General features: G+C 41.5%; 2 protein-coding genes across 3 annotated transcripts; one reads left to right on the top strand and one right to left on the bottom strand.

The window, feature by feature from the left end:
• Positions 1 to 4,189: 4,189 nt before the first annotated feature.
• LOC541658 (leucine-rich transmembrane protein kinase 1) lies at positions 4,190 to 19,951 on the bottom strand. Of its 2 annotated transcripts, NM_001348554.1 has the most exons (16): positions 19,491 to 19,951; positions 18,336 to 18,468; positions 18,165 to 18,236; positions 18,005 to 18,079; positions 17,848 to 17,919; positions 17,687 to 17,758; positions 17,501 to 17,572; positions 17,350 to 17,415; positions 17,206 to 17,271; positions 16,842 to 17,131; positions 16,464 to 16,750; positions 6,713 to 6,984; positions 5,450 to 5,585; positions 5,033 to 5,163; positions 4,791 to 4,947; positions 4,346 to 4,700 (listed from the first exon to the last, which is right to left on the bottom strand). In NM_001348554.1, exons 1-16 carry the CDS (start codon positions 19,657 to 19,659, stop codon positions 4,560 to 4,562), a joined length of 2,211 nt encoding a protein of 736 aa, NP_001335483.1. In that variant the 5' UTR covers positions 19,660 to 19,951; the 3' UTR covers positions 4,346 to 4,559. The 2 variants fall into 2 exon arrangements, with proteins under 2 accessions (XP_008651696.1, NP_001335483.1); XM_008653474.4 differs by lacking the exon at positions 18,165 to 18,236 and having other exon boundaries at positions 4,190 to 4,700; positions 19,491 to 19,946.
• LOC103631811 (uncharacterized) lies at positions 9,574 to 10,214 on the top strand. The gene has a single exon (XM_008653464.3). The coding sequence runs from the start codon at positions 9,574 to 9,576 to the stop codon at positions 9,976 to 9,978; it is 405 nt and encodes a 134-aa protein (XP_008651686.2). The 3' UTR covers positions 9,979 to 10,214.
• Positions 19,952 to 25,194: the final 5,243 nt, after the last annotated feature.

Raw genomic sequence — 25,194 nt, 5'->3', positions numbered from 1 at the left:
AAATATTATCAATACGGAACTAATTGTAAACAGTTGTTCATACTCCCTATATCCTAAATTAAAATTCGTTTTAGATAATTAATGAGTTTATTCATTACTTGGTATATGTGTCTAGATTTATTATCATCTGTCTGAATATAGACATAAAAAATAACAGACAAAAATGATTACTATTTTAGTACAGAGCGAGTACATCTTAATGGAATAATAGTTAACATCAATACATAGTAGCCAGATTTGGTAAAATAATAATTATTATTGTTTCAGACCCACCAACGCACAAAAAAGATAAAAGATGGATGTCATTTCCTCCCAGCTCACCTCCTTTTGAGACGTAGTACGCAGGTTTATCTTCAGTCGGCATGAAATGAGGGTAAAGTGGCCTAGAACTCTGGCCGCATCTCCCATACTCAAAAACATTAGGGTGACATGCTGTCGGTGACTGTCAACCGTAACAAGGCAGACCTTTTCTAGTGGATAAATATTTGCTCCAGTATAATAATATTTGTAAATATACCATGCTTGCATCTTCAGTAGCTCAACATTTGTAACAATTGCATGCCTGCAAGAATTCGAGTCCCTCACCCCTCCAACATCCTGAATCACCCCCTCCAACTGATTATGACCATGAGCATGGTCATAAAAACAAAAACATGGCAACGATGGCCTACACCTCTTTTCGTGCATGTAAATGATACGAGCGGTGCAGGCTTCATGGGCCTTTTTTCAACGTCTTTAAAACAAACACAGAGGGTTAAACTATGTATATGATAAAAAGAACTGCATGTCATTACTGTATGAAAATCCAAGAAGAAAGAAAAAACAAATGGACTGCTGTAAGTGGGGGCATCTTGTTGCTTATTATCTTCAAAGTAAGTGAACCACGCACTTGTTGCAGTATATAACTTTGTTAAGATTGAGTGGCTCGTCAGACCTCTCATGCACCAAAATGTAGCGCTGCCAACACATGTGTACTCGTACCTTACCTCGAGTAGTTAGATATTGCATCCTATGTATCAACGCACTCATGAAGATGTACAATGTGTAGGTCTCCAATTTTACTAAATTCAGTCAGTTCTTCAACACCTAATAACTGTGTTGACCATGATATATGATTATAGCTTACCGACTATCGCAAGTTGAAGCTGTTGTCCAACAAATTTTGGATCTTCATAAAAAGTGCAACCTAACTTTCGAAATTATTAGTATATTGACACAACATGAACATTTCAAATAAGAACTGAATTCACTTTCCAAGGCCTACCTTTTTCATCACGGGTTAATGGATTCAACATTCCAAGGGTGCTGAGGACAGCAAATCCTCATACTCTTTTAGAAAAATCTATAGTAGCTGAAGGGAACATGTGATAGCATCTTGACATATCTAATTATATTGTTTTCTATACCATTTTGGTATATCTAAAAGTTGAATTTCATTCTCATAGCCATGGTGAGAGGCTGCGTGCATGCAAAATAATGTCATAACAAATGTGCTTGCTAAAAAAATATGAAAACAAATGTGAATTTTCATCTCAATCTAATTTGTGAATTTCCATCTCAATTTAATTCGAAAACAATGTCTAGGAAAGATGAGGTCAAGATGTCTTCCGTGGAAGCAACCAGTATCTCACCATTCTTAGGAGTATATAAATTATTCTGAAACTGTAAAAGCAATAAAAAAATATCAGCTATCGAATTTGTGTTAGGTGCTAGCACATAAAAGTGAGTTTGCTCAACTTAAGAAAGAAGGAAAGCAAATGCTACCCCCATGAGCATAAACGCTTCAGTGCGAACTTCCTCTGTCTAAGGGACATGCAAATTCATTTCACCTCCATCAAAATCAGCAATGTAAGGGTTGCAAGCAGACTCATCAAATCTGAGTGTTCTCCATGGCATTATACTTGCATGTGTTCAAGTACAAAAGCAAGCTCGGTTGTCTATTAAAGAGGACAACGTCTCCATCTTCTAAATGTTTTTCAACTATACATCCACACTTTAAATACTGAGCAGTAGTCCTTCTATCACCATACTTCAAGCTCCTGAAAAAGCAAACCATGATGTTGTCTTCATTGCTGCAATAAGTAAGGCAACTCATGATCACAAGGCTATTCTGAATCACCAAACAAAAATGAGGATAAGCACAGTAGCTCTTAAGAAACAGAAAGCAAACCTTGTTCTACTATTACCAACAACAACAGAAGGCCGTATAGAAATAGGTGGCACTGTCACAATTAGTTTCTGTGGCCTATCGCCAAGGTTTAGTAATTCACAATCCTACAGAAAAAATAAAATAAAAAGAGAAAAAATGTCAATAAAACTGCAATGAGTTCAAATTGGAAAATAGCATCTAATGCAATGCAACCAATGTGGCTTGGGGAAACTTGTTAGATACATTTAATGTTTTCTCCAGCTCACTTGACTGTCCTAGTGTCATTGAGCACTAAAACAGGAGTAGCAAACCACATAAAAATAACCTTATATCTGATACATTATGGTACCTTCTTCACTTATTAAGACTCTTGGAGGATGAAAATTGGCACCAACATCATCAATCATTCTTCTGAATAGAGAGAGAACAGTTGCAGGGTCTAACACTCGAACTGAAACTCTAGAGTGCTATAATAGTACCCAAGGTCAAGTTAAACAAAACAGGGTATTGGGTACATGCTGACCTTGATAGGAGCCGTGCAGACTGTCTCGTAATGCTTCGGGGGAATACACAAGTGAATTGTAGAGTCAGGACCTGGAGGGGACGGGACTAACACACTTTCACAGCGGTGAGCTCCTCGGCAATGCTGTCGAAATCGCTTCTGCTCCAGGTACATGCTGACGTAGGCGCGCGACGGCGGGGATACACGGGCATCGCGACGCCGCCGGGGCACGTGCACGGTGGCATGGGCGAGCTCTGCGTCGGTGTGGGGCCATGGGGGCATCGCGCGCGGAGGGCAGGGGAGGGGGCACGTCGGGGTGAGCCTGCACGCGCAGGCGGGGGCACGGAACTAAAGATTATTTACAACTCATCTAAAATTAGTCGGCTAAATTATAGAATTAACTTTAGTAAAGAATATTAAGTAAATTATTGCGAATTAGGCTGCTAACCAATCATGCCATGTATACTTAGAGATGACAATTTAAAACGTGGATTTGGATATTCGTTGTATATCTGATCCGATGAAGCTGAGTATAATACATTTTTAGACCCGTGTATTAAACCCATATTTGAGTCAAAGTCGGACGAGCATGAATTAGAATATTACCTCTCACCCACAGGTTATCTGTTAGATATCCAAAATTGACTTTAGTTTATTTTTTGGTCTAATCCATATTACATAGCAAAGAGTAAACCCTAACTCTTCCAATTCTCCACGGTTGGTCGCCCCTTTTAGCCTCGTTGGCTTCCTGCGCTATGCCTTGTGCCATTTCTAAGTCTTATAGGCCGCAACACAGCTGGTGGCTGCCCTTTTCAAGCTCTAGTACCTTTAGCCGTAGCCCGCGGGCCCATAATAATTCTCTTATTAAATTTTAAATTATATATGATAGTGAATTGAGAAAAAAATTGATTAATTATGCTATTGAATTGTTGAAAATTGATTATGTTTGTCATATCCGATGAATGTCCGAACCCCGTCCAAAATTCAATGGACACAAACATAAATATAAATTTCTACCTGTGGATATGATCGATAACGGATAATAGTTGCAACTATTTATATAATTGCGAGTGGATATTTGTAATACCAAATCTGAATCCGATCCATTGTCATCACTATACTTTAGTATCAAGAGTCAAAATATCCCCACCCTGTTTTTTGGCTCGTTCTTTGAGCCCAACGGCCCAATACCACTGTCGTGCTCGCTCAATCGTTTCAGCCGACGCAGCTGCTTCCCCGTGTGCAGGAATAGACGGAGCGGAGATTTGCCGTAGGAGTGCAGCGACGCTTTGTTTATCCATTTACCTAACAAGCAGTGAAGTTGTTGTTTTCATACATAAAACCTTTTTTCAGCGGCTCGTTGAATAAAAAAAAGTTTGAGGTCTGAAATTTACTTTGATAGTTCATATAAAATTGAACTAACAATGCAAAGTTCGAGGACCAAAACAGTTATTTTGATAGTTTTAGGATAAAACTGACCCAAGAGTAAAGTTTAAGAACCGATGAAGTCTGAAAGTCATGTTGAAAGTTCAAGGTCGAAAATAAGCCTCAAGGGGATAGTTGAGGGACCAAGATAAATATTTCCACTGTGCAACTTGTTTCAGTTGATGCAGCAGTACTGGACTAATCAGTTATTTTAACATTCGGCACACTTCACCATAGTTTTGTTTATCTGGGGCATTTGCATATAAGTTACCAAAGAATTATAACAATATGCCATTAGCGTAAGATCAAGGTACTATTTTGTAGACACAGTACAACCATATAGCACAACTTTGCTACCAAGAAAAACTTGTGATTATGTACTGGCGAAGCTGACAGAGTTCTGTTTCTTCCTCTTGTGTGATTATGTCTCTGCTGGGCCGCTAGTCGAACGAAATAAATACAATCTGACAAGAGTTCAGCTTGTCATATGAAATCTTGGTCCAGGTCATCTGGTCGCCGAGAAGTATCCCCATCAAGCATCCTCTTCGTCATGTTGGCCCTCTGCACAAGTCGAACCAATGCTTGCACCACCTCTGACATTGGTGGCCTGAATTCTGGTTCAGGCTGCAATAAGAATTTGGTTCACAAGGTTCAGGTTCTATTTAGATGGATATGCTATGGCTATCCTGCATGGATGATGAATGGAACTGCTACCTGGACACACAGGGCAAGGACATCAGCAAATCGGGATAGAGATTTGGCTGGGTATAGACCCTTGAGTGCAGGATCGACCATCCTGTCCAATGCGTCGATGTCATGCAGCTGGGGTGTTGCCCACCGCACAAGTGACTGCTCTGACCTGGGTCTAGAGCTGTAATGGAAACAGTGGCATATCTGATCATCAATACCAAATTTATAACTAAAAGAAAGCTTAAAAACAGATGATGGGAGTGTACCTGTCAAATGGTCTACGTCCTGTCAATAGTTCAAGCATGACAACTCCAAAGCTGTAGACATCACTCTTGAGGGTGTACTGACCGGTCATGTCCACTTCTGGGGCAGTGTATCCGGCACTTTGTTCTGCTGCCTACACAAGTTCATTTGGTGATCAACATTGTGAAGATAGTTAGTGAGACAGTGTCTGAAAGGCTAGGTAAGAATTGCATAGATGATATATCCCTAGATAGCCAAGAGGACACATTTTTTTTTTGTTTTTCCATCATTTTACAATATATATACATGAACTTATATAGACTCATTAAACCGTTCATTTTAATAGCTTAACTACCAAAGTTTCTCCATGTGCTGAAGTTCATTCAGGTAAACTATGCAATCAGTCTTCTCGAAATGGATGTTAGTATATTGACCATTACCTGGAATTCAGCATCAGGAATAAAGCTTGCAAGTCCAGCATCTGAAAGGTGTGGATTGAATTCTGAGTCCAGCAAAATGTTTGACGACTTGAAATTCTTATGGATGATGGATGGAGAACATATTTCATGAAGGTACCTACGAGTTATATTTTAGTTCAAAGTTATAAGGAACTACACATTTCATAAGGAAAAATGTTATAGTATATATCAAGTAATGAACAAGCTCAATAATCATTGAAGCATATTCTTCAATCACTCAGTGTAATATTTTGACAATGGTCAGTGCATATTCACAGAAGTAGAAAAGAGCAGAAAATATGCCCAAACAGAAGCCTATGTTTGGTTTTATTATCTAAAAATATAATACGCAAAGATGCTACCAGCTCATATATGAATAGCAAGTTATGTCAAAAGTAAAAAGGGCAGACCCAGTGCCCGAAGGCTAGGAAAGGGATAAACCGAGACAAACCTTTCTCAAATACGGAAAGACGGTTTCGAACCCGCGACCTAGTGATTTGATGTCCAACTAATAATTAGTTGCTTGTGCAACTACATATGGATGAAAACAAACAAGGTCCTTTTACTGTCCTGTTATGTCAAGCTACACCTGACAGGGAAACTTGTACAATATTTAAAACCATGTACAAAACTAAATAGCACATATATAATATAATAATTCATAACATCCAGATTAAGGAGCTACATATTTCATAAGGAAAAAAATGTTATAGTATATATCAAGTAATGAACAAGATCAATAATCATTTAAGCACATTCTTCAATCACTCTGTAATATTTTGACAATGTTCAGTACATGTCCACAGAACTAGAAAAGAGCAGAAAATATGCGCAAACAGAAGTTGTTTAGTTTTATTCCATTATCTGAAAATATAATACACAAAGATGCTACCAGCTCATATATGGATAGTAAGATATGGTCAACACTAAAAAGGGCAGACCCAGTGCTGGAAGCTGACACATGAGTGAGGTCGGGTAAGGATAAACAAGTCAAGTATTTCCCAAGCAAATACGGAGAGACTGCTTTGAATCTGCGACCTAGTGATTTGATGGCCAACTACTAATAAGTCACTTGTGCAACTACATATGGATGAAAACAAACAAGGTCCTTTTACTGTCCTATTCTGTCCTATTAGGTCGAGCTACACATGACAGGGAAATTTGTACAATATTAAATAGCATGTATATAATATAATAATTCATACCATCCAGATTAAAAGAAAAAAATTCCACAATTTCACTTACTCCAGTGCACGGGCAGAGCCGAGTGCGATCTTGATACGAGTGTTCCAGCTAAGTGGCTTGCTGTACTCATCTGAAAGGTGGAGTAGATCATGAAGTGATCCATTCCTGTGGAAATCATACACAAGCAAGTGCTGGCCATGTTCCATGCAATAGCCCACAAGCTCATTCAGATTCGGATGGTGCAATTTTGAAATGTTCGAGACCAGTTCAGCAAAGTCATCAGATGATTGAAATGGCATCACAGTACTATCTAATTTCTTGATCGCCAGAACCTAGATAAAATAAAGGAAACAAAAGTAAGTGTCTTATATTTAAAGGGTTCAACTTCTGTATCTCACTACATAAGTGCTTTCGAAAGTGACAGGGGAAATATTATAACAGGAAAATCGAAGCAAGACCTTCTCTTCAGAAATATACCTTATTCTTAGCTCATTATAATTGCCACCTTTGTCACTAATGTGATAATCTAGTACTACTTATTAAGCCTGTAAGGGTAGTCTGCCTCTCTTTGTTCTGCCGTTCTGCCTTCCAGCGATCTCAGCCACCCGATAAACCATGGAGCTCCTCCGCCGTCCGATGTGCCCACTCCCTCCCCCGACGCACACCGCCCGCGATCCCCACGTCGCTCTCCCCCGTCGCCCACCAACCCTTCCCCGATGCGTTCAGCAACCTCAACCCTCCTCGTCGCGATGATCTCGGTTGGCCGAGCTCCGCACCAACCACCAGCTCGATCTCCTCGCCGTGAGCCTTGCCAACCTCCTGCCCGCTCTCCTCGCCGACATGCGAGGATCTCGGCCGGCCGAGCTCTGCGAACCCGCCCCTCTCGCGCCGAGCTCCACGTTTCCCCACCCGTCATCCCGCCTAAGGATGTAAATGGTCGGTAAAATTCGGTAAATTCCCGGTACCGTTTACCAGATTTTTCCGGCCGTTTTCATATTTTTCGGGATATACGGAAAACGGGACGGAAACGGGATGTGTTATTACGAAAACGGTACGGTAAACGGTGAGACATATTTACCGTCCGTTTTCGGAATTCTCGGGAAAATCCGGTATTTTCTCGTATTTTAACCGTATTTTTCCGGTAAAAAAAACCAAAGGAGGTAAGAACTATACTCGTTAGGGTTTAGAGATTAGGGTTTTAGATGTCATAGAAGATATATCAAGTGATCCAGACGACATGCCACATGATTTCTAGTTTATGTATCGTGTGTTTAAGACTTATATACTATGTGGTTAAAACTTTAGTGAACATGTATGATCATTTAGGGGTGGATAACGAGCCGGCTCGGCTCGTCCGAGTTCGAGCTGGCACGTTAAGCTAACGAGCCAGCTCGGCTCGTTAAGGTAGCGAGCCACAGAGTCAGCTCGGCTCGGCTCGTTTACGAGCTCGAGCTGGCTCGTTTAGCTCGCGAGCCAGAACAAAAAAAAATAAAATGTATATAATAATTATTTTTAGTTAATTTCAAACTAATTTAACAATAGAAAATAGTAATTATACTCATAGTTTCACAAACCATGTCAATATAACACCAAATTAGCACAATTCATCACTCATTAATTCACAATTCACATGCATGTTCATCACTTTAACCCATAATTATATTTGCATAGACCAAATTAACACATAGGCATAGTTCATTAATCATTAGTTTAATTCATAGGCCATAGACACCTCACATATATATAACATGTTCATCAATTATTCTATAAATGATATGTATATAGTTTCGTTTTATTGGAATATGGTAGCTCGTTTAGCTCGCGAGCTGGCTCGTTAACGAACCGAGCTGGCTCGTTAACGAACCGAGCTGGCTCGTTAACGAACCGAGCTAGGATGTCAGCTCAGCTCGTGACAAAATTCAAACGAGCCGATCCGAGTCGAGCCGAGCTGACCACGAAACGAGCGAGCCAGCGAGCCACGAGCATTTTGTCCAGCCCTATGATCATTTATGTGTGGTCATGACTATGTATTGTATATTTGTGTGGTTGAGACTTGTATGTGAATGCGAATGAACAATCGTGTTTTAAGACTTATGTGTTGTGTGTTATAATTTAAGAGTGGACATGGATGAGTGTATGACCAATCATATGTGGACAAGATTGTGTTTTGTGTACTTTTGTGAATGAGACTTGTATGTGGATGTGAATGAACATCTGTGTGGTTAGGATTTGTTTATTGTGAGCTTTTCCGATTACAGTTACCGTTTCTCGATCAATTTCGAGCTATTTTGCTCGGATTTATCCGTTTTCGATATACCGGAATTTACCGTCCGTTATCCGTTTTCGACTTTCCCGTTTACCGATTCCGACCGAACAAAAATTTATGCGGGTGAAAACGGTGAGAGGTTTTTTCCGACCGTTACCGGCCGTTTTCATCCTTAATCCCGCCCTTCGTGTTTCCCTGCCCACTCTACCTCTCGCCTATCATGTCGCCCGCCATCCGCTTCCATCGCAAGGGAACCGAGGATCTCGTCGGATCCAACCGCCATCCTGCCAGCGTTTCCCCGCAAAACAAATACCCCTAGCACCCCTCCACACTGGCGGCCTTGTTGGGTCCTACTCCTCCTCGGTTGTGCCTGCTGGGGTGGCGGCGGCATGAACTAGGTAAGGGGAGGGAAGGGAAGGGAAGGGGATGTATGAGCAGAACAGTAGCGGTGACGCCGTCACACACGGATCTGGACCACAGATCTCGCAGCTGCGAGATTGCAAGTTCATGCCGGCGGTGGAGGTCAAGGCGCTATGCGAGCAGGCAAAGACGATCCTCGTCGAGGAAATCTGATAAAACAAAAGGAGCAGCTTCAACAGAGCCTGCAGCTCCAGTGGTCGGACTGACCAACATTTGCACAACTGAAATTGAATCCATGGGCAGACGAAGAGGGAGAGGGAAGAAGCAAACCACTGTCAGGAGCCATGAAGACAAAGGTAGCAGCGGTGAAGAAGTCGTGCCTGCAAAGAAGAGGAGGGGAAGGCCCCAAACGCGCTTCGCCAGTAAGATCGATCAAGCAGATGTTGAAAACTTTGTAGAACAGGTCGATGCCGACCAAGAAGAAGCTGACGATGCCAAGCTAAAGAACAGTGCTGCAGCTGGTGGTCCCAAGAGAGTCAGACTGCTGAAAGAGCGCTCCAATATTGCCATAGAAAATACTAATTCTACTGTTCGATTAAGCAGTGATGAATCAACGAGGACCAATGGGTTCAGGCAGATTGGGAGCCGACGGAAAAACAAGCCCAGGCGAGCATCGGAGGCAGGGCTAGAATGCAAGTGAACCGTCCCTGCATTTTTCAGTACAAGGTAGCATCCATTTTTTTGCTACATTTGTCATGTTCGGTAGCTCCCGGTGCTAGAAAAACAAAATGTAAACTAGCATGTTCTGATTGCATGCCTCAGTTTTTTTATTGACACAAAGTGTATGAACTGATGGTACACCAACTTGTTCAGCTGCTCTAGGCCCTGGTTCTGTTTGAGCTGCTTGTAGCAGACATCTTACCTTTCAGTTTACCATATGGTGTTCCTGCAATTTTGATTGATCTGATCTTTTCCTTTTCCTTTTAGCCTATTACTGAATATTTGTAGTTTATTAAGTTCTGGAAATGGGAAAGAACATAGGTGCTGTCTTGAGGATCTGTTATCTGTTGTTCTTAGACCGCTGAGCTAACATCTAAATGTATATAGTTTGCTAGATTATTCGTTAGCTCCACGCGGTCTACTACCTCCAGAAGCTACTCGATGGCGCCGGGTCCTTGGACGGTGAAAAGCGGAGGCGGAGAACGAGCGGCATTGGCAGCTGGCCGAGACACAGGCCAGTGGCGACGGTGGCTGCTGCGTAGACAATGGGCACGACTGGACGAAGACACAGGGAGATGGTCAGCTGCGACGAGTGCAGCTGTGGGTGCACACGCGGTGCGCACGCTATGTCCGCAGCGTCCACACATCCTTCTCCTGCCACAAATGCCGGAGGTCCAAGCGCGTGTCTTCCTCCACCGACGAGGCCGAGGTTGCTGAGCTCCTCGCCGAGCTGCCAACCCACTGCCCGCCTCCGTTGTACAACCGCTGGGCCGAGGTCCCGCTCCTAGCCCGCGTCCGCGTCCACGGGCTTCCTGGCTGGGGCAACGACACTCTTTTTCGCGGCGCCCCGACCTTTTCCGCCGCCCTGTGGCGCTGCACCAGCTACGTCCCCAAGAGAATTGGCTTCCGCTACTGCGAGTTGCCCTCCTAGGCCAACGATAATGATGGGGCTGATGCTCTTTTTGTGCTGGCCAGAGAGAAGCCCAAGGAGATGACAAATGATGTTTTGATAGGTACTGAACCGAAGAAGGAGAAGCATTACGTCCGAAGCCTGAGTTGTCGTGGCAAGAAGATTGACAGTGATCAGCAAGCAATGACTCCTCTAACCAAGGTTAAGAAGAGAGGTAAATAGTTTGGGCATGATTTCCTGTTTAATTGCTGCACAAAGAACACTCTTTTTTTAATACATTGTTTTTTCGGTTCCTATGTGCTACAGAGCCTGATAGTTGGAAGAATGTGTGTCAGCAGAGTGAGGGCTGAAGATGCTAGATGTAGAAAGAGGGAAGACGTGGAGACTGCTACTAAAAAGAGTGAAGAATCGGACACTGAATCTGAAGAGGAAGAACAAACATGGACTGAATCAAGCACAATCGAAAAGCAAGGTCCTATCATCATTAACCTTGTTCCTCAGTTTGATTTCGTATTTGAATTGTAGTTATATGACACTTTGTCTAATTTGTTAATCCGGATGGTTGATGCATTTTATGTCTTTACCTTGCAAACAGGTTAACAGAATCAGGGAACTTCCACAGAACAGTAAGATCATAGCCACTCACACTAACAGTCCAGATGTATGTTCAGACCTTATGATGCTGTTTAATTCTTGTGAGGCATAATGTGTTACAATTGGAATGATGTCAACCTTTTTCCCATTGTCATATAGGTACTTTGTTTGGATGAACAAGAGCTAATTTTTCTTATGTGGCGAGGAATTTCTAGATATGAATACATCCAAGTGTATAAAGAACAACTTCCTCAATTTTTAGATATGAATATAATTGGTTCATAATGATTTTTAGTTTGTTGTTGGTCTGCCATGTGATGCATCCAGTATCGCAACAACTTCATTAACGAAGTGTCGGGTATCATGTTCATTCATAAAAGAATATCTGCATTTTATTCAACTTTGATGTGCAGTTTGTCCTCTTTTATTTTCTGTTTGTTCTTTGATCCTTATCACACTTAGGTACTTTGTAGACTCTGAAATTTTAGTCACTAAGGTATACAAAAAGACTCTGAAATTTATTTTTTCTGCACACAATCCAAAAAATGTTTTTTGTGTGTTTCTCATTTTCATTTGGTTAAGTACATTTATGTTTCTACTTCGTGCAGTTTACAATTGAAATAGGCAATGTGCAAATTGGTTTGATCTGATAACATTTATGTTTCTACTTCATGCAGTTTGTGAGCATGGTTACACGTTAGCCCAGAATTTGGATCCGAACAGCGAAGGGAGAGGAGTATTGCAGTTCAAAACCGATTTAATGTCAGTGATCTGGGTATGTCTATTTCAGTTACACATCTTACGTGATTTCATAATGTAAGATGTCCTTTTCTCAACTTCTACAGTATTGGAGAATAAACTTTTGAATTTTCATACTTTGTTGGTAAAGGCCATATAAGTATATCACCATGAATCCATCCCCTTCTTTTTGTGAATCTTTTACTATTATTTTTATAAGGCCATTCTAGATGCTTTTACCTATGTTACTGGTAACAATGATGAATGTTTTGCTGCGTGCTTTAAAATGACCGACGACGGGTGCTTATGAACATAAGGAGTATTTAGCAATTTAATAATATGTTTTTTCAGTAGATTGTCCACATTCCATTGTGATTGGTGAAAACTGGTTTAATGCCAGTGATCAGGGTATGTCCATTTCAGTTACACATCTTATGTGATTTCATACTGTAAGATGTCCTTTTCTGAACTATTACAGTATTGGAGTTTTTTTTTTGAAATTTCATGTTTTGTTGGTGAAGACCATAGAAGCATATCAACATGAACCCATCCTCTTCTTTTTGTGAATCTTTACTATTATTTTTATAAGGCCATTCTAGACGCTTTTACCTATGTTACTGGTAACAATTATGAATGTTTGGCTGCGTCCTTTAAAATGACAGAAGGCAGGTGCTTATGAACATAAGGAGTATTTAGCAATGTGATAATATGTTATTTTAGTAGATTGTACACATTCCATTGTGATTGGTGCTATTTCGTTTAAGCCATGAAGGCTTGGATCCCTTTATGTCGTATCACATAATGCCTTAGGGGTCACCCAGGTCACACCACTATACTACACCATATCAATTTGCACCCTAAACGACATATTATTCTGAAAATAGATCTTCATCATAACCTTAGGTATATTTTTGAACAGTTCTTGTTGGTTCATGAATTTAGCAAAAACTAGCGAAGAGGGGAGGTGCTGCTATTGATCGAAGTCAGGATATTGCTAAATTGCAAGAATTTTACAAGCTTTATAGAGAAAAGCATAAAGTGGATGAGTTGATTGAAGATGAAATGAAGCTGAGGGAATCTGCCGTGTTCAGCGGTAACCTTGGTGAGTAAGTTTTTCGCTTCAGTTTAATGGACACACTCTGCATTTACTTTATGTAAAAAACTTACAAAATTCTACTTCATTAGCTTTTGTGCCATGTTGTTAAGCATAATGTAAATAAATTTGGGTAACTCGATGATGTTCCTGGTCTGCAACTCCACTAATCTTCAATTTCTGACTTTTTGTGCTTTAGGCTTTCCTCTTCTTGGACCTTCTGAAGCAGGTAAAGGTGTTTTTTCTAGAACAACTTTTGATCTTCCCATCAGTGAGATCAATCGTCCTCTACAAATTTTAGTTTTTATCCCTGCTATCAAAGGTTTAACATGCCTTGTTATGTCATGAATTATTATCATATTGTAATTTGACATGAGCTTTGATTAGTGTATGTTGTCTTACCATGTGCCAACTGCCAGCAGCAGCATCAAAGAACAATATTGATTTTCTTGCTCTAAGATTTAATTCGATTCTAAATCAAGTCCTAAGGCAAGATTGTAGTTTTTCTTGATAAATACTCCCTCCGTTTCTTTTTATTTGTCGCTGGATAGTGTAAAATTGCACTATCCAGCGACAAATAAAAAGAAACGGAGGGAGTAATAGTTACACTTATATGCTACTTGAAATGGCAGATCATTTGGGGCATGTATGTTCAGATTTGTTTATCTGATTTCCAGTACTTCTACTAAACTAAATTGGGGCATGTTATAATATGCATAATTGTTATATTATGCCTTCTCTTGATGACAACTGCCTATGAATGCTTATTTGCATTTGCTTCCAGTAAAAGAAATATTGGATGAAAAAACAGTTGTTGGCATCTTCTATTACTGTTGTATATGCTCTTAGCCATTAACAAAATGCCACACCATGTCTTCTTCTAGAGCAAGAGTGGTGCACTGCCCTGAACTAAGCGATGTCTTCCTATGCCATAAAAGTGTATGTACAAATTACTAACCTATTAGGTGTTGTTTGGTTGTGAATTTCGGACGGTAACACAAATGTTATCTGATAACGCTGTAAATGGAAAAGAAGTAAACCATTACTTTGATTGTTTGGTTCAACTCATCTAAATCCTGGTATTCCATCACTCTCTGATTGGAGGGGTATTGGGTAACACTCCGTTTTCTATAAGTCTGTATTCGATTACAGGTTAGCAGATTACGTTGTGGCTCAAACAAACACAATACAATGTAATCAGTTGTCGCTATAATTAGATCATGTTACATTTCACCGAACCAAACAACACCTTAGTTTAGTTAATTACCTTCATTTCATTGATGTTGTTTTCTTTCTCTTCGTTTTGCTGATTTCCTTTCAAATTTCATCCCATCAGTTGCTTCTCGATTTGTTGCTTTTGTGAACAAGCTTTGCGACTTATTTTGGATTTGAGTAGCACAATCATAACATTGCTGGTAAGAGATCTTTTGGTCTTGATTGAAATGGCCAGTCATTATTGTTTGTGTAATTGATTATGTTTGCATTATTTTTATAGCCACACCAGAACCCTTTAATTCTTCATGCTTTTACGGATCTGTTTTGTTCATATGTCCGAGTGAATCTTCTTTTCTCTAGCAAGTTAAATATGTTCTTAATCTTCATTATATTTGAAATATATTGCTACTCTAAATAGTCATTTTCTCTCTTTTACCAAAATAATGTCCTGCTTGAGCTTCTGTTTGCAGATGCCAAGAAAGATAACCATCTAGATTTACAACATCCTGCACGTAATGCTAAAGGGTAGCTGTGGTGGTGGGTTTTAGCACCATTATGGGCGCTACTTTAGAGAATAAAAATTTTAGCAGTGATTCAGGTGGAGGAGGCAATAAGGTTGTCGGTTCTGCCGGAGAGTCATCAAAGTAGCACCCAAAAAATGGGAAGGAACCCATTCAGTGGCACAACAAGTGTGACATCACTATCTTTGCTCATCTAAAGCTTGTATTTTATTCATGATCAAGTTTATAGACATAAACACATTCGAGTGTGGGAGTTGACTGTTGGTGGATATAACAGTGGGTTTTATACTGCATTTTATTGATCTATTCTATAAACATGAATAATAGATGAAGGCAAATGGTTGCCATTTTTATTTATTTTACCTTGTGTATGCCATGTGTCCACACAAGTGAGCCTATAGTTGTCTGAGATAAAATATGGCTGATATATATTCACTATGAGCAGATATTTTTCACACAATAATATGTCCAATGAACTTATTGCTCTTTCTAGGTGGTTTAAAGCTATTGCCATGGAACTAATTTCTGTTCTAGAACAGGTAAATATTTCATGTAGAACTTCATCTCTTTTGTTTACTTCCCTACTATTATTAAGAGGGGAGGAAGATGAAGTGGTGAGTGTATATACGTAATTTGTTGAGTCCTTCAAAGGTGTTAGCTCATATGGGGCTAAGTTAGCAATTAGGTTGTGTGATCGACTCCCAATGTAAAGCTGAAGACCAACTCGGAAGGTTAGTGACATGGGTTTCATTTTTGCATACTTCCTCATTCGGCAATGGTAGGTGGAAAATCCAAAGATGACAGGTCTATCATGTAACATTTCTGTCATTTTCACATATGCAGCGGAGTCGTAAAACTGTAGCAGTTTCTTATACATCAAACAATCATATGCTATGTTTGCATGTTATCTTTATACTTTCCATGTACTCTATGCAGATTCACCCCAAGATGGTTGAGATTATGGTCAATCAGGCTTCTACATGTGACCTGAAAGAACTTGTTTCAAAGTTCATTCCATAAACTTATCTAGAATATTTATAATTAGATGGTTGCATAATACTGATTGGTTGTAATGTAGTGGTGAAACAGTTAGATTAAAATAACAAAATTTATGTATACCTAGAACCATAAATGAATTATGAAATCTTTTTTCATAATAATATAACGCACATTTATACATAAGTTATTGTGGTATTATATGTTCCCGTTGCAACGCACGGGCACTCACCTAGTATATACATTAAGTGACATAAGTGTTATTGTGGAGTTGTGGACATGTATGCAACTAGCTGACTAAAGATATTAGTCCTGGTTTCGAAGATCTTAAAGACACAAGTCAAGAAAACTTTTGTGGGAAACACATATGAATTGTGACATGAAGATATATAGCATACCTTTCCATCATTGAATTGTGCCCTGTAAACACGTCCAAAAGTACCCTCTCCAACAAGGTTGTCGAAGCTAAAGCTATCTGTTGCCATCTGTAGATCTGCAACTGAATAAACAGTTGCATTTATAGGTGTTATATTACTTTTCTTTGCAACAAGCTTGTTTGAAAAATCATCGTCATCATCAAATGATTTGTTTCGTTCTATCTTCGGAGGTGGTTTCAGATTAACTGAAGCAGGTGAAGCCAAAGACTCTATGTCTACTGTGGTGGCCTCGTAGACAGGCTTCATGTCTGCAACAACATGTGTATAAGCAGATGTTCACATTATTAGATAAAGCTGCGGAAACATCTCTCAAGTGTGTGAGTCATCAAGCCCACTGACCTTTAACTTCATTTGAAGGGAAGGAAGTGAATGGCTGGTGCTGTTCAAAATGTTCTTTCATAGCAGCTTTGCGTTTTCTTCTTTTGATCACAAGAAATGCAACAACTGATCCAACAACCAGCAACGATATAATGATTCCTGCTACACCTCCACCACCTATCCCAGATCTTCCACCAGAACTTGATGAACTTGATGAACCATCAGCATTCCAATGGTTTGGAGGAGGAGGCGGCGCTGTGTATGGAGGTGGAGGTGGCGCTGGTCCTGTGCTCCAAGAATTTCCATCAGTCCTATATACAAGAAGCATATTAGTGCAAGATATAGCTCTCTAGCATTTGCATGTCAAGAAGTCGAGATAACTCACTGTAGACTGTTTATCTTCTTAAGCTGACTAGGAATCCAACCAGTGAAATGGTTGTTCGCAACATTCCTAGAGGCAAGCAAGTTATGAAATATGGTAATGAACATGCAAATAAAGCACCATTGAATTTCACAGTTGATTACTCACAAAGTTTCAAGGGGGAGATTGGCTAAGACATTGATATTACCAGTAAATTGGTTGTTCTGCAAATACCTGAGAAGAAAAAGGAATGGGTTAATGCAAAACATTCTAATGAGGCATGTCTAAGATATGAAAATAAAAAAGGCATGCATCATACACTTTTTTCAGGCTTGACAATCCAGTGAAACTTTGTGGTAGATCACCAGTAAGGGAATTAAAGGACAGATCCCTGCATTACATTAGATAGGAAAACAAAGATGCTCAAAACACAAGGAACAGCAAAAATGAGGGATTTTAATACCTAAAAGTAAGACCCATCAGACGATGCCCAAAAAGCACTTACAGTTCTGACAAACTGTAAAGGTTGGAAAATACATCACTGATGTTTCCTTGTAGTTGGTTATGATTAAGGTTTCTGCATGCACCAAGAAAAAAAAATCATTTATCCCTTTCAATGATACATATTCCAATGTAAAATCAAGTCCTGGATGCAAGAATACTCACAAATACTTAAGATTAGGCATCGTCGAAATTGAGTAGGGTAAATTTCCACCAAATTGATTTCCTGCAAGATTGCTGTACAGCAAGAATCATCTAACAGCCATGCCACCATAATAGTTAGAGAAATTTTCAAATGCACAGATTGACTGTAGGAACTTACAGTTTCTCAAGCTTCATATTGGGAAGATTGTACTGTATTTGACCTCCACCGCCAAGGTTATTTTGGCTCATGTCACTGCATCAAAAGTTGATATAGGGTGCCTATCAGCTAAAGCCTCACAATGGACAAGTTTGGGCGAAATTTATAACCGGGGACTCACAGCTCAACTAATGAACCCAAGTTATTCATGTTGTAGGCCAAATTTCCAGTGAGTGACAAGTTTGGTAATTGGCTACAGCAACAAACAAAGGGAAATATAGTGAGAGGGAGTAAGAAGTGAAGCTGTGTTAGCAGGTGCCTGGCTGCAACTATACTGCATCAAAAGGCTCACATTTTAGTGACCCCTGATCCTGAGCAAGTAATGCCCTTCCATGACTGGCCACAAGGATCACCCCCATTCGCCTGCCAACCTGTGAGCTGCCCAGGAGAATTCAGACTGGTGAAGAGCGTGTTGAGGACGTTAACTGCATGCGAGAGTGCAACAAATTAGAACAGTATACTAGGGGATGTGTCTGTCAGATATCTCAGTCCATTTGCAAACTTGAAGTATCAAGAATATGCATAGACTCAGATTATCATAGTGCAATCTTGGAGAAATCTCTTAGTACAATCATTATCCTGTACCTAAAGAATATACCAAGAAGCTGCGTGAAAGGAAAATTATTGTGTTAGCTAGGGACGCTGTTAAAACCAAAAATCTCCCTCTCTAAATGTTACTTATCGTCCACTGATTCCATCAACACTTGCAAGAATCTAAAAATAGTACTAATTTGAGTTTAAGGCATGCTGATTGAGGTATACAGCCCAGAGGAATCAGCTAAGAGTAGTTTTTTTTTTAAAAAAAAAAAGATAGAATGTATGCCGCTTCCGATTTCTACTATCTCAGAAACCAAAGGCTTGAAAAAGAATTGAAAGCAGAATGGAACGAGAGAAAAAACAGCAATAGATAGAAGCAGCACGTAGAATGAAAAACAGTGCAGAAACAATGAATCCAGTGCATCCCCGTTGCTGAATTCCCGTCTAAAACCACCCCAAAAAAATTGCGCACGCTCCTCGCAAAACGAATGCGGCCGAAACTGGCGGACGCACGGTGAACACTGAACAGCACAGCTGACGAGGTTTTGTGCGAGGAAACAGCTGAACTCAGGCACCATCCTTTCCGCAGTGTAGGAAAGAAAAAAAAAGATGAATTCCACTCAGCATTCTCGCACAAAGCAAAGACCTCCAGAACCTCAAACACTAAAACTAATCTTGAAGAATAACCAGGGAATTACGAAAACCGCGTAGAAAAGGCGAGATTTGGTTGGAGCGTAGAGCGCTTGGGACGACTTCCTGGTCCCCAAAACCGAATCTAGCAGAGCGCTGCACGAAGAACAACCAAGCACATCATGCAGCACACAGAGCTCCAGAGAGCGAGCCGATAGACAAACAAATTCACACGGAAGAAGAAGAAGAAGCGCAGTGAGAGCACAAGTTTCCAACTCACGATCGTTGGGGTCAGTGTCCGCAGCAGCGAAGATCCGTCCGCCTGGCCAAATGCTGCTGCAGCAGGTCAGGGACAGCAGCAGCAGCCGCCGCACCCGCACCACATCCACCACCCCGCCACCGCCACCGCCACCGCCACCGCCTCCCCTCCTCATCCTCCTCCTCGCCATCCCGCACAGCAATGCTCCCCTCCCTCCCTCCCTCCCTGACGGGGACGCAAGGAAAGTGCTTTTGGGGCCGGGAGGAGTCCCTTCGCAGTATCCTTGGTTATTTATTCGGCTCCTCCAAATCCGACTGATTCACCGCAGTTGTTTTTTCTCTAACAGATGACGCTGCCGCCTCTCAAGACGGATGGATGGATGGATAGATGGATTGCGTGTGCGGCCTGCGGCGTCCGCGCAGTGGAAGCTAGCACGGCAGCAGCAGAACAGAGCGCCGGGACAAAGAACCCGGGTGATGGCGAGGTCAATTGAATGATTTGCCTGGTGTCTCTGTCAGGGTCATGGGCATCCTCGTGATTGGCGTCGCCGTGGCAAGGGAGGCAGGACTAGTAACGTTCGGGAAGAAATCTCGGGATTTATTTTGATTTATTTTTTAAATAAAAGAAAGAAGAAAGAAAGAAAATACCAATCAATTCGATCCATCTATTTATCATCGAGAATGATATGCTCAGTACAACGCACACAGAAGTACTGTGTGTCATATGATATGAGGGGCAATCAACAGCCAAAGGAGGGCAATTATTGGGATGGAGATGGAGGGATGGACAGAGGTCGTGGCAAGTGTCTTGCCAGTTGGCAGCCTGAGCGGTGGCGGTCAGCGGCAGAGGAATTTTGGCCCCTGTCCCTCTGTTAACCAGCTGTGATACATAACTCCAGGAAGGAATCAGCGCACGCAGATTATTCTGATGCATGTTGTCAGCCCGATGGGCGGTGCTCTGTTCTGTTCTCTAGATTTTATTTTGTTTTTATATAGCCATTTCCTTCCATACAGAACATGGGTGCGTGACACGCGCTGCTGGGACTCGGGGAGGGGACACGTTGCTTTCTACCTACTGTACTATACAGCACGAGTTACCACAAGTTTGAAATATGAGATGGCATAAGGCTGGCTGCACTGGGCTACTGCAAACGCTACTCGACGCAGCAATAGAGTTCAACACAAGCGCAGCTGCGGACTCGATTCATACGCTATCCACTGTGCACGGCAGCAGAAACGCTAGCAATAGCGTCGGACGCAGCAGAAACGCTATCCACTGTAGCGTACGAGTGGAGGTGGAGGCCAGGGAGTGGGTGGTGGGGCCCACGGTAGGTATTTTTGATATATATTGATAAAAAAATGTGATAGTTTGTATAGAGTTGAGATATAGAGTAGTTGTGGATGCGGGAGTTTGGCTACTGTATTTTAAAATGTTGATGACTAGGATAGAATATTCCTTTTAGAGTAGAAATTTAGAGTAGAGTGAGTGCGGATAGCCTAAGACACTAGACAAGAGAGAGTCTAATATGTTAAGTTACTGGTCGGTTGCCCGTGCGTTGCAACGGCTCACAACAATATCTACATAAACTATCCAACAAAAAAATCTTAATATTTTTTATTGATTGTCTCTGCTCTCCGCATAGTTTTTGGTTTGACTAAGCGAGTCGACATTGTAATAAAGGAAAGACCATATAGACAGTCGATGTCGAGTCATCGAATGGGCACCATAGGCAGCAAATCAGGGACCTCATCCCTCACCTCCCTCACTTCTAAGGTTTCGTAGACCAGAAAGGGAAGGAAAGAGGCAGTCATACATGTTCGTTGCCGGAGAAGGACATGACGAAGACATGGACATCTGGAGGCGACATAGCTAGTATACCGCTAGATATATACATGGAGATAGCACGCAAGCCAAGAAAGAAGCTCAACCAGAGCAACTCCAAACCGAGAGACACCCGCACCAGGCGTCAATCCAAAAAGGGTGAGACAATGCGAGTGCCTTCTAGCCCTGGACCCGCGACGGCGATATAAGACCACCACCAACTCCGTAGCATATGCCGACTGCTGCCGCGCTACAGGCTTTGGTTGTCCAATATCTTAGATCTAGATCCGTCATCGCCAAGATAACCTAAGCGTGGCAGCACCATCGTGTCCTCCTCAGCGACACGCACGAAGAAAAGCCAGGAGCAAGACCGACTCGCCCCGTACCCGCGTCGACGGGCGTCGGTCGGCTCGCGGCTGCGACCGTGAGCAGGGACAGCGGGTTGGGGAGGAAGAACAGGGCGAAGACCGGGAAGACGAACGGGGCGTCCAACGACGACGAAAACGATGGTGCGTGCATGCTGTGAAACATCCTTGTGGACGCGCAATAGCCACTGCGCGGGTCGGTGTCGGGGCTGGTGTCAGACGAAAACGGGGAGGAGGCGCCTGCTCCCACGCCCTCTGCCGAGAATGCGTGGAGGCGGAGGCATGAGAGAGAGAAAAGAAGCAGGATGACGAACGAGGTGGCGGCAATTGAGGCGAGCGCCATCATTATCGTGCGGAGGTATAGATGGACAAATGGGTTGTGTCTGGCGGGCTGGTCTGGGACACGGCCCATTTAATAGTGCCTGGGCCACACGATCGTCGTGTCGTGTTTGAGCCGTAGCCTCGGCCCGTAGTGCTGATCCGGCCCGACACGATTATATATTTTTTATTTTACAAAACTCGTATATACATATGTACAATTTATATTCAATATTAAAAATAATTAACCATAATGTTCTACTGGTTAGACGACTTCACTTAGTGTCTCACGTACTTCTTCCATCAGGGCTTAGGTTCGAACCCCACCACCTGCACCACTTTTTAAAAATGTTTTACGCTAATTTAACCACCAAACTGGCTAACGGGTTGGACATGGAGGTTGCGTGCATGGAAAACTGGTGTTTTAAGTATAGTATAGATAATGAGGTTTACGGGTGAGTATTGGTATTCGTGTTGTTTGAGGTGGAAATAGGTTTTAGAGCTAAACTGGATGGGGTTGGCGTGGGTTCACTGAGAAGCGGGTTGGGATAGGTTCTGAGAAACACATCTCACCCCACACTAGACATGTAAGTGGCCCTAATTTTTAAACTATGGTCTATATCTGAATCTTCTTAAATTATTCTATACAATTTAACTGACTGTTGACTAAGTTATTTTCAACAAATATCGGTTAATTTCATGAAAATTAAGATGTGATTGTGAGGTTTTAATTTTAAAGCCCTCCTTTTTTTAAGTGAAGTTATGGATCTAGCTATATTGTTACACACAAATTAGCAGATTATCACTCTTACTCATTTTCAAAAAAACATCAATTAGTTTTGAGAAAATTTTAAAATGTGAACGCGATGTTTTAATTTTAAGGCATGTCTTATAAGATTGAGCTCACATGGATCTAGCTACACTGTTTCACACAAATTAGTACATTACCATTCTTACTTATTTTTTAAAAATAATTAATTTCGTGAAAGTTTTAAGGTGTGAACATGGTGTTTTAATTTTAAGGTCTGGTTTCTATGGTGGGAACCACACATGGATCTAGCTACAACGTTACACGTAAATTAGCATATTATTATTCTTACTCGTTTAAAGAATCAATTATTTTTGTGATAATTTTAAAGTCCGAACACGGTAGCGAAATCTATTCAAGTGAATAGGCCCTGTTTGTTTCGGCTTCTGGTAGCTTCTGGCCACCAAAAGCTGCTGCGAACTACCAAACGCTCAGCTTTTCAGCCAGCTTCTATAAAATTTGTTGGGGCAAAAACCATCCAAAATCAACATAAACACATAATCGGTTGAGTCGTTGTAATAGTAAGAATCTGTCACTTTATAGATCCTGAGCCCTATGAACAACTTTATCTTCCTCCACACGTAATCGTAATGATACTCAGATTCTTCCCACAGCCAGATTTTTAGAAAAGCTGGTCAGAAAAAAGCTGAACCAAACATGCCCATGAGTATTTCATGGATTTAGATAATGAGTTTAACCCGGGATAGGTTATTTTAGTTGAATTATTAGGTTATGTTGAAGAAAATGACTCATTTGCGACGGGTTGGGTTTCAACCATTATGGCTAGTTTGGGAACCTCAATTTCCTAAAAGATTTTTATTTCCCTATTAAAAAATGAACTAATTTCTCTTGGAAAAATAGAAATCCCTTGAGAAATTGAGGTTCCCAAACTAGCCCTTAGCAGGCTAGTAGTATAAGTATGCATGTTCGTATGCATGCGTATTCGATGGCTGAACCCTTCGATAGTTCGATTCAAGTTTTTTTTTTCAAATTTGTACTTTAAAAAGATGATTTTTTAAAGTAGTAGCAAAATGCCGAAGGAACCTTTGATTTAGCTTATGTTTTTTTTTGTTAAAAAAGAAGAAGTAGATTTAAAAAGATGAACCAAATACATCCTAAGGCACGGACGAGCAACTCTGGTCAGCGACGGTATATTTGATTGACGAGTGATGGTAGTGGAATAATGACTTGAATATTTCAGCACTTTTTGAGATGCTCCACTAGATGTATCTATAAATTTCGCGGAACTGTTCTTGGAAAGCACGGTGACCTAACTAAAAGCCAGCTGTATCTCTGACAAAAAAAAAATGAAACGGGCACAAGGTCAAACAGAGCCGATTTCAGCTCCGCGTGCGCGCCCGACGGCCAACGGCACCGCTCTCTTAACTGTAACCCCACTGTAGGCTCGCTCCCAGACCAGTACACGGGATATCAACAGAGAAGAAGATATAGAAGAGAGCAACGGTGACCCACTGGCCACTGTGCAAACGCTACTGCATTGCGACTTGCGAGGCGGAGCTGGATACAGGACAGCAACATGCATGCGGCGACCAACCAGGCAGACACCCGGACCCGGAGGCCAGCCCCGGTCCTATGATTTTGAAGGCCACCAGTCGAACTGATCATGGTAGGCCCTTTAAACTATATAAAAAATTATATGATATGCAGCAGACTAGATTAGTATTTCATATGTAAATAATTATGTGCATTAAAATGCGTGCTGCGCGCTCCCTGGCGGCGACTCTGCTCTGCAACTGCCGGCGTACGGTACGTTTTCTGCTGTGATTTCAGTTTGTGCAAACTGCAAGGGGTGAGGAGGATGCAGGCGACTGCCTGAAACGCTCGACAGCATATATTTTGGGAGTTACCGGGGGAGCAGAGCGACAGACATAACAAGGCTGTATCTCGTACGTGCCCTCCTCCTCCATCGACACCGTTCTGTACACGGATTTATTTAGGCTTTATTCGTTTGTGTCGGATTGGACCTGAAATTGTTTCAACTAATCAAAGTTTATATAAATTAGAGAAACAATTCAGTTAGAAATCGTTCCGACCCATCAATCCGGCACAAACGAACAAGCCCTTACAGATCCAATCCAACAGAGTACGGCTGTGGTTCGGTTCGGTGTACCGTGCTGTGACTGTCAGTCAAGTGTGTCTGCTCTTTTGGTTTTTCAAGCGCGGCAACCTTGGCCTATCTCATGTTGTCTTGCCTTTTGTTCTATTGGGGTTCGCGCATTTTCTTTTAATAAAGAAATATATGTGCTTCATGGAATCTTTTAGGCTAGATTTCTGTCTTTTGCTTCGGTCTCTTTCCTTTGGGTAATGGGCAGTGATATGTACGTGTGCCGCCTGTTCCATTGAGCTTGAGCTCGAGCTCGACTCGCCAACTAACTTCCACATACAGGTGATA

The sequence above is a fragment of the Zea mays genome, chromosome 1, assembly GCF_902167145.1.
Source record: "Zea mays cultivar B73 chromosome 1, Zm-B73-REFERENCE-NAM-5.0, whole genome shotgun sequence".
NCBI lineage: Eukaryota > Viridiplantae > Streptophyta > Magnoliopsida > Poales > Poaceae > Zea > Zea mays.
This window is presented reverse-complemented; position numbering and strand designations above follow the sequence as displayed.

What these genes read in the sequence shown, in the direction of transcription:
- LOC541658 (NM_001348554.1), bottom strand. Translation starts at nt 19,659, where the DNA reads ATGGCGAGGAGGAGGATGAGGAGGGGAGGCGGTGGCGGTGGCGGTGGC. An exon ending in TTCCTGATGCTGAATTCCAG is followed by an intron (nt 5,164 to 5,449) that starts GTAATGGTCAAT and finishes GAACTTGTGTAG; the next exon opens with GCAGCAGAACAAAGTGCCGG. An exon ending in GGACGTAGACCATTTGACAG is followed by an intron (nt 4,948 to 5,032) that starts GTACACTCCCAT and finishes TTTCCATTACAG; the next exon opens with CTCTAGACCCAGGTCAGAGC.
- LOC103631811 (XM_008653464.3), top strand. Translation starts at nt 9,574, where the DNA reads ATGGGCAGACGAAGAGGGAGAGGGAAGAAGCAAACCACTGTCAGGAGC.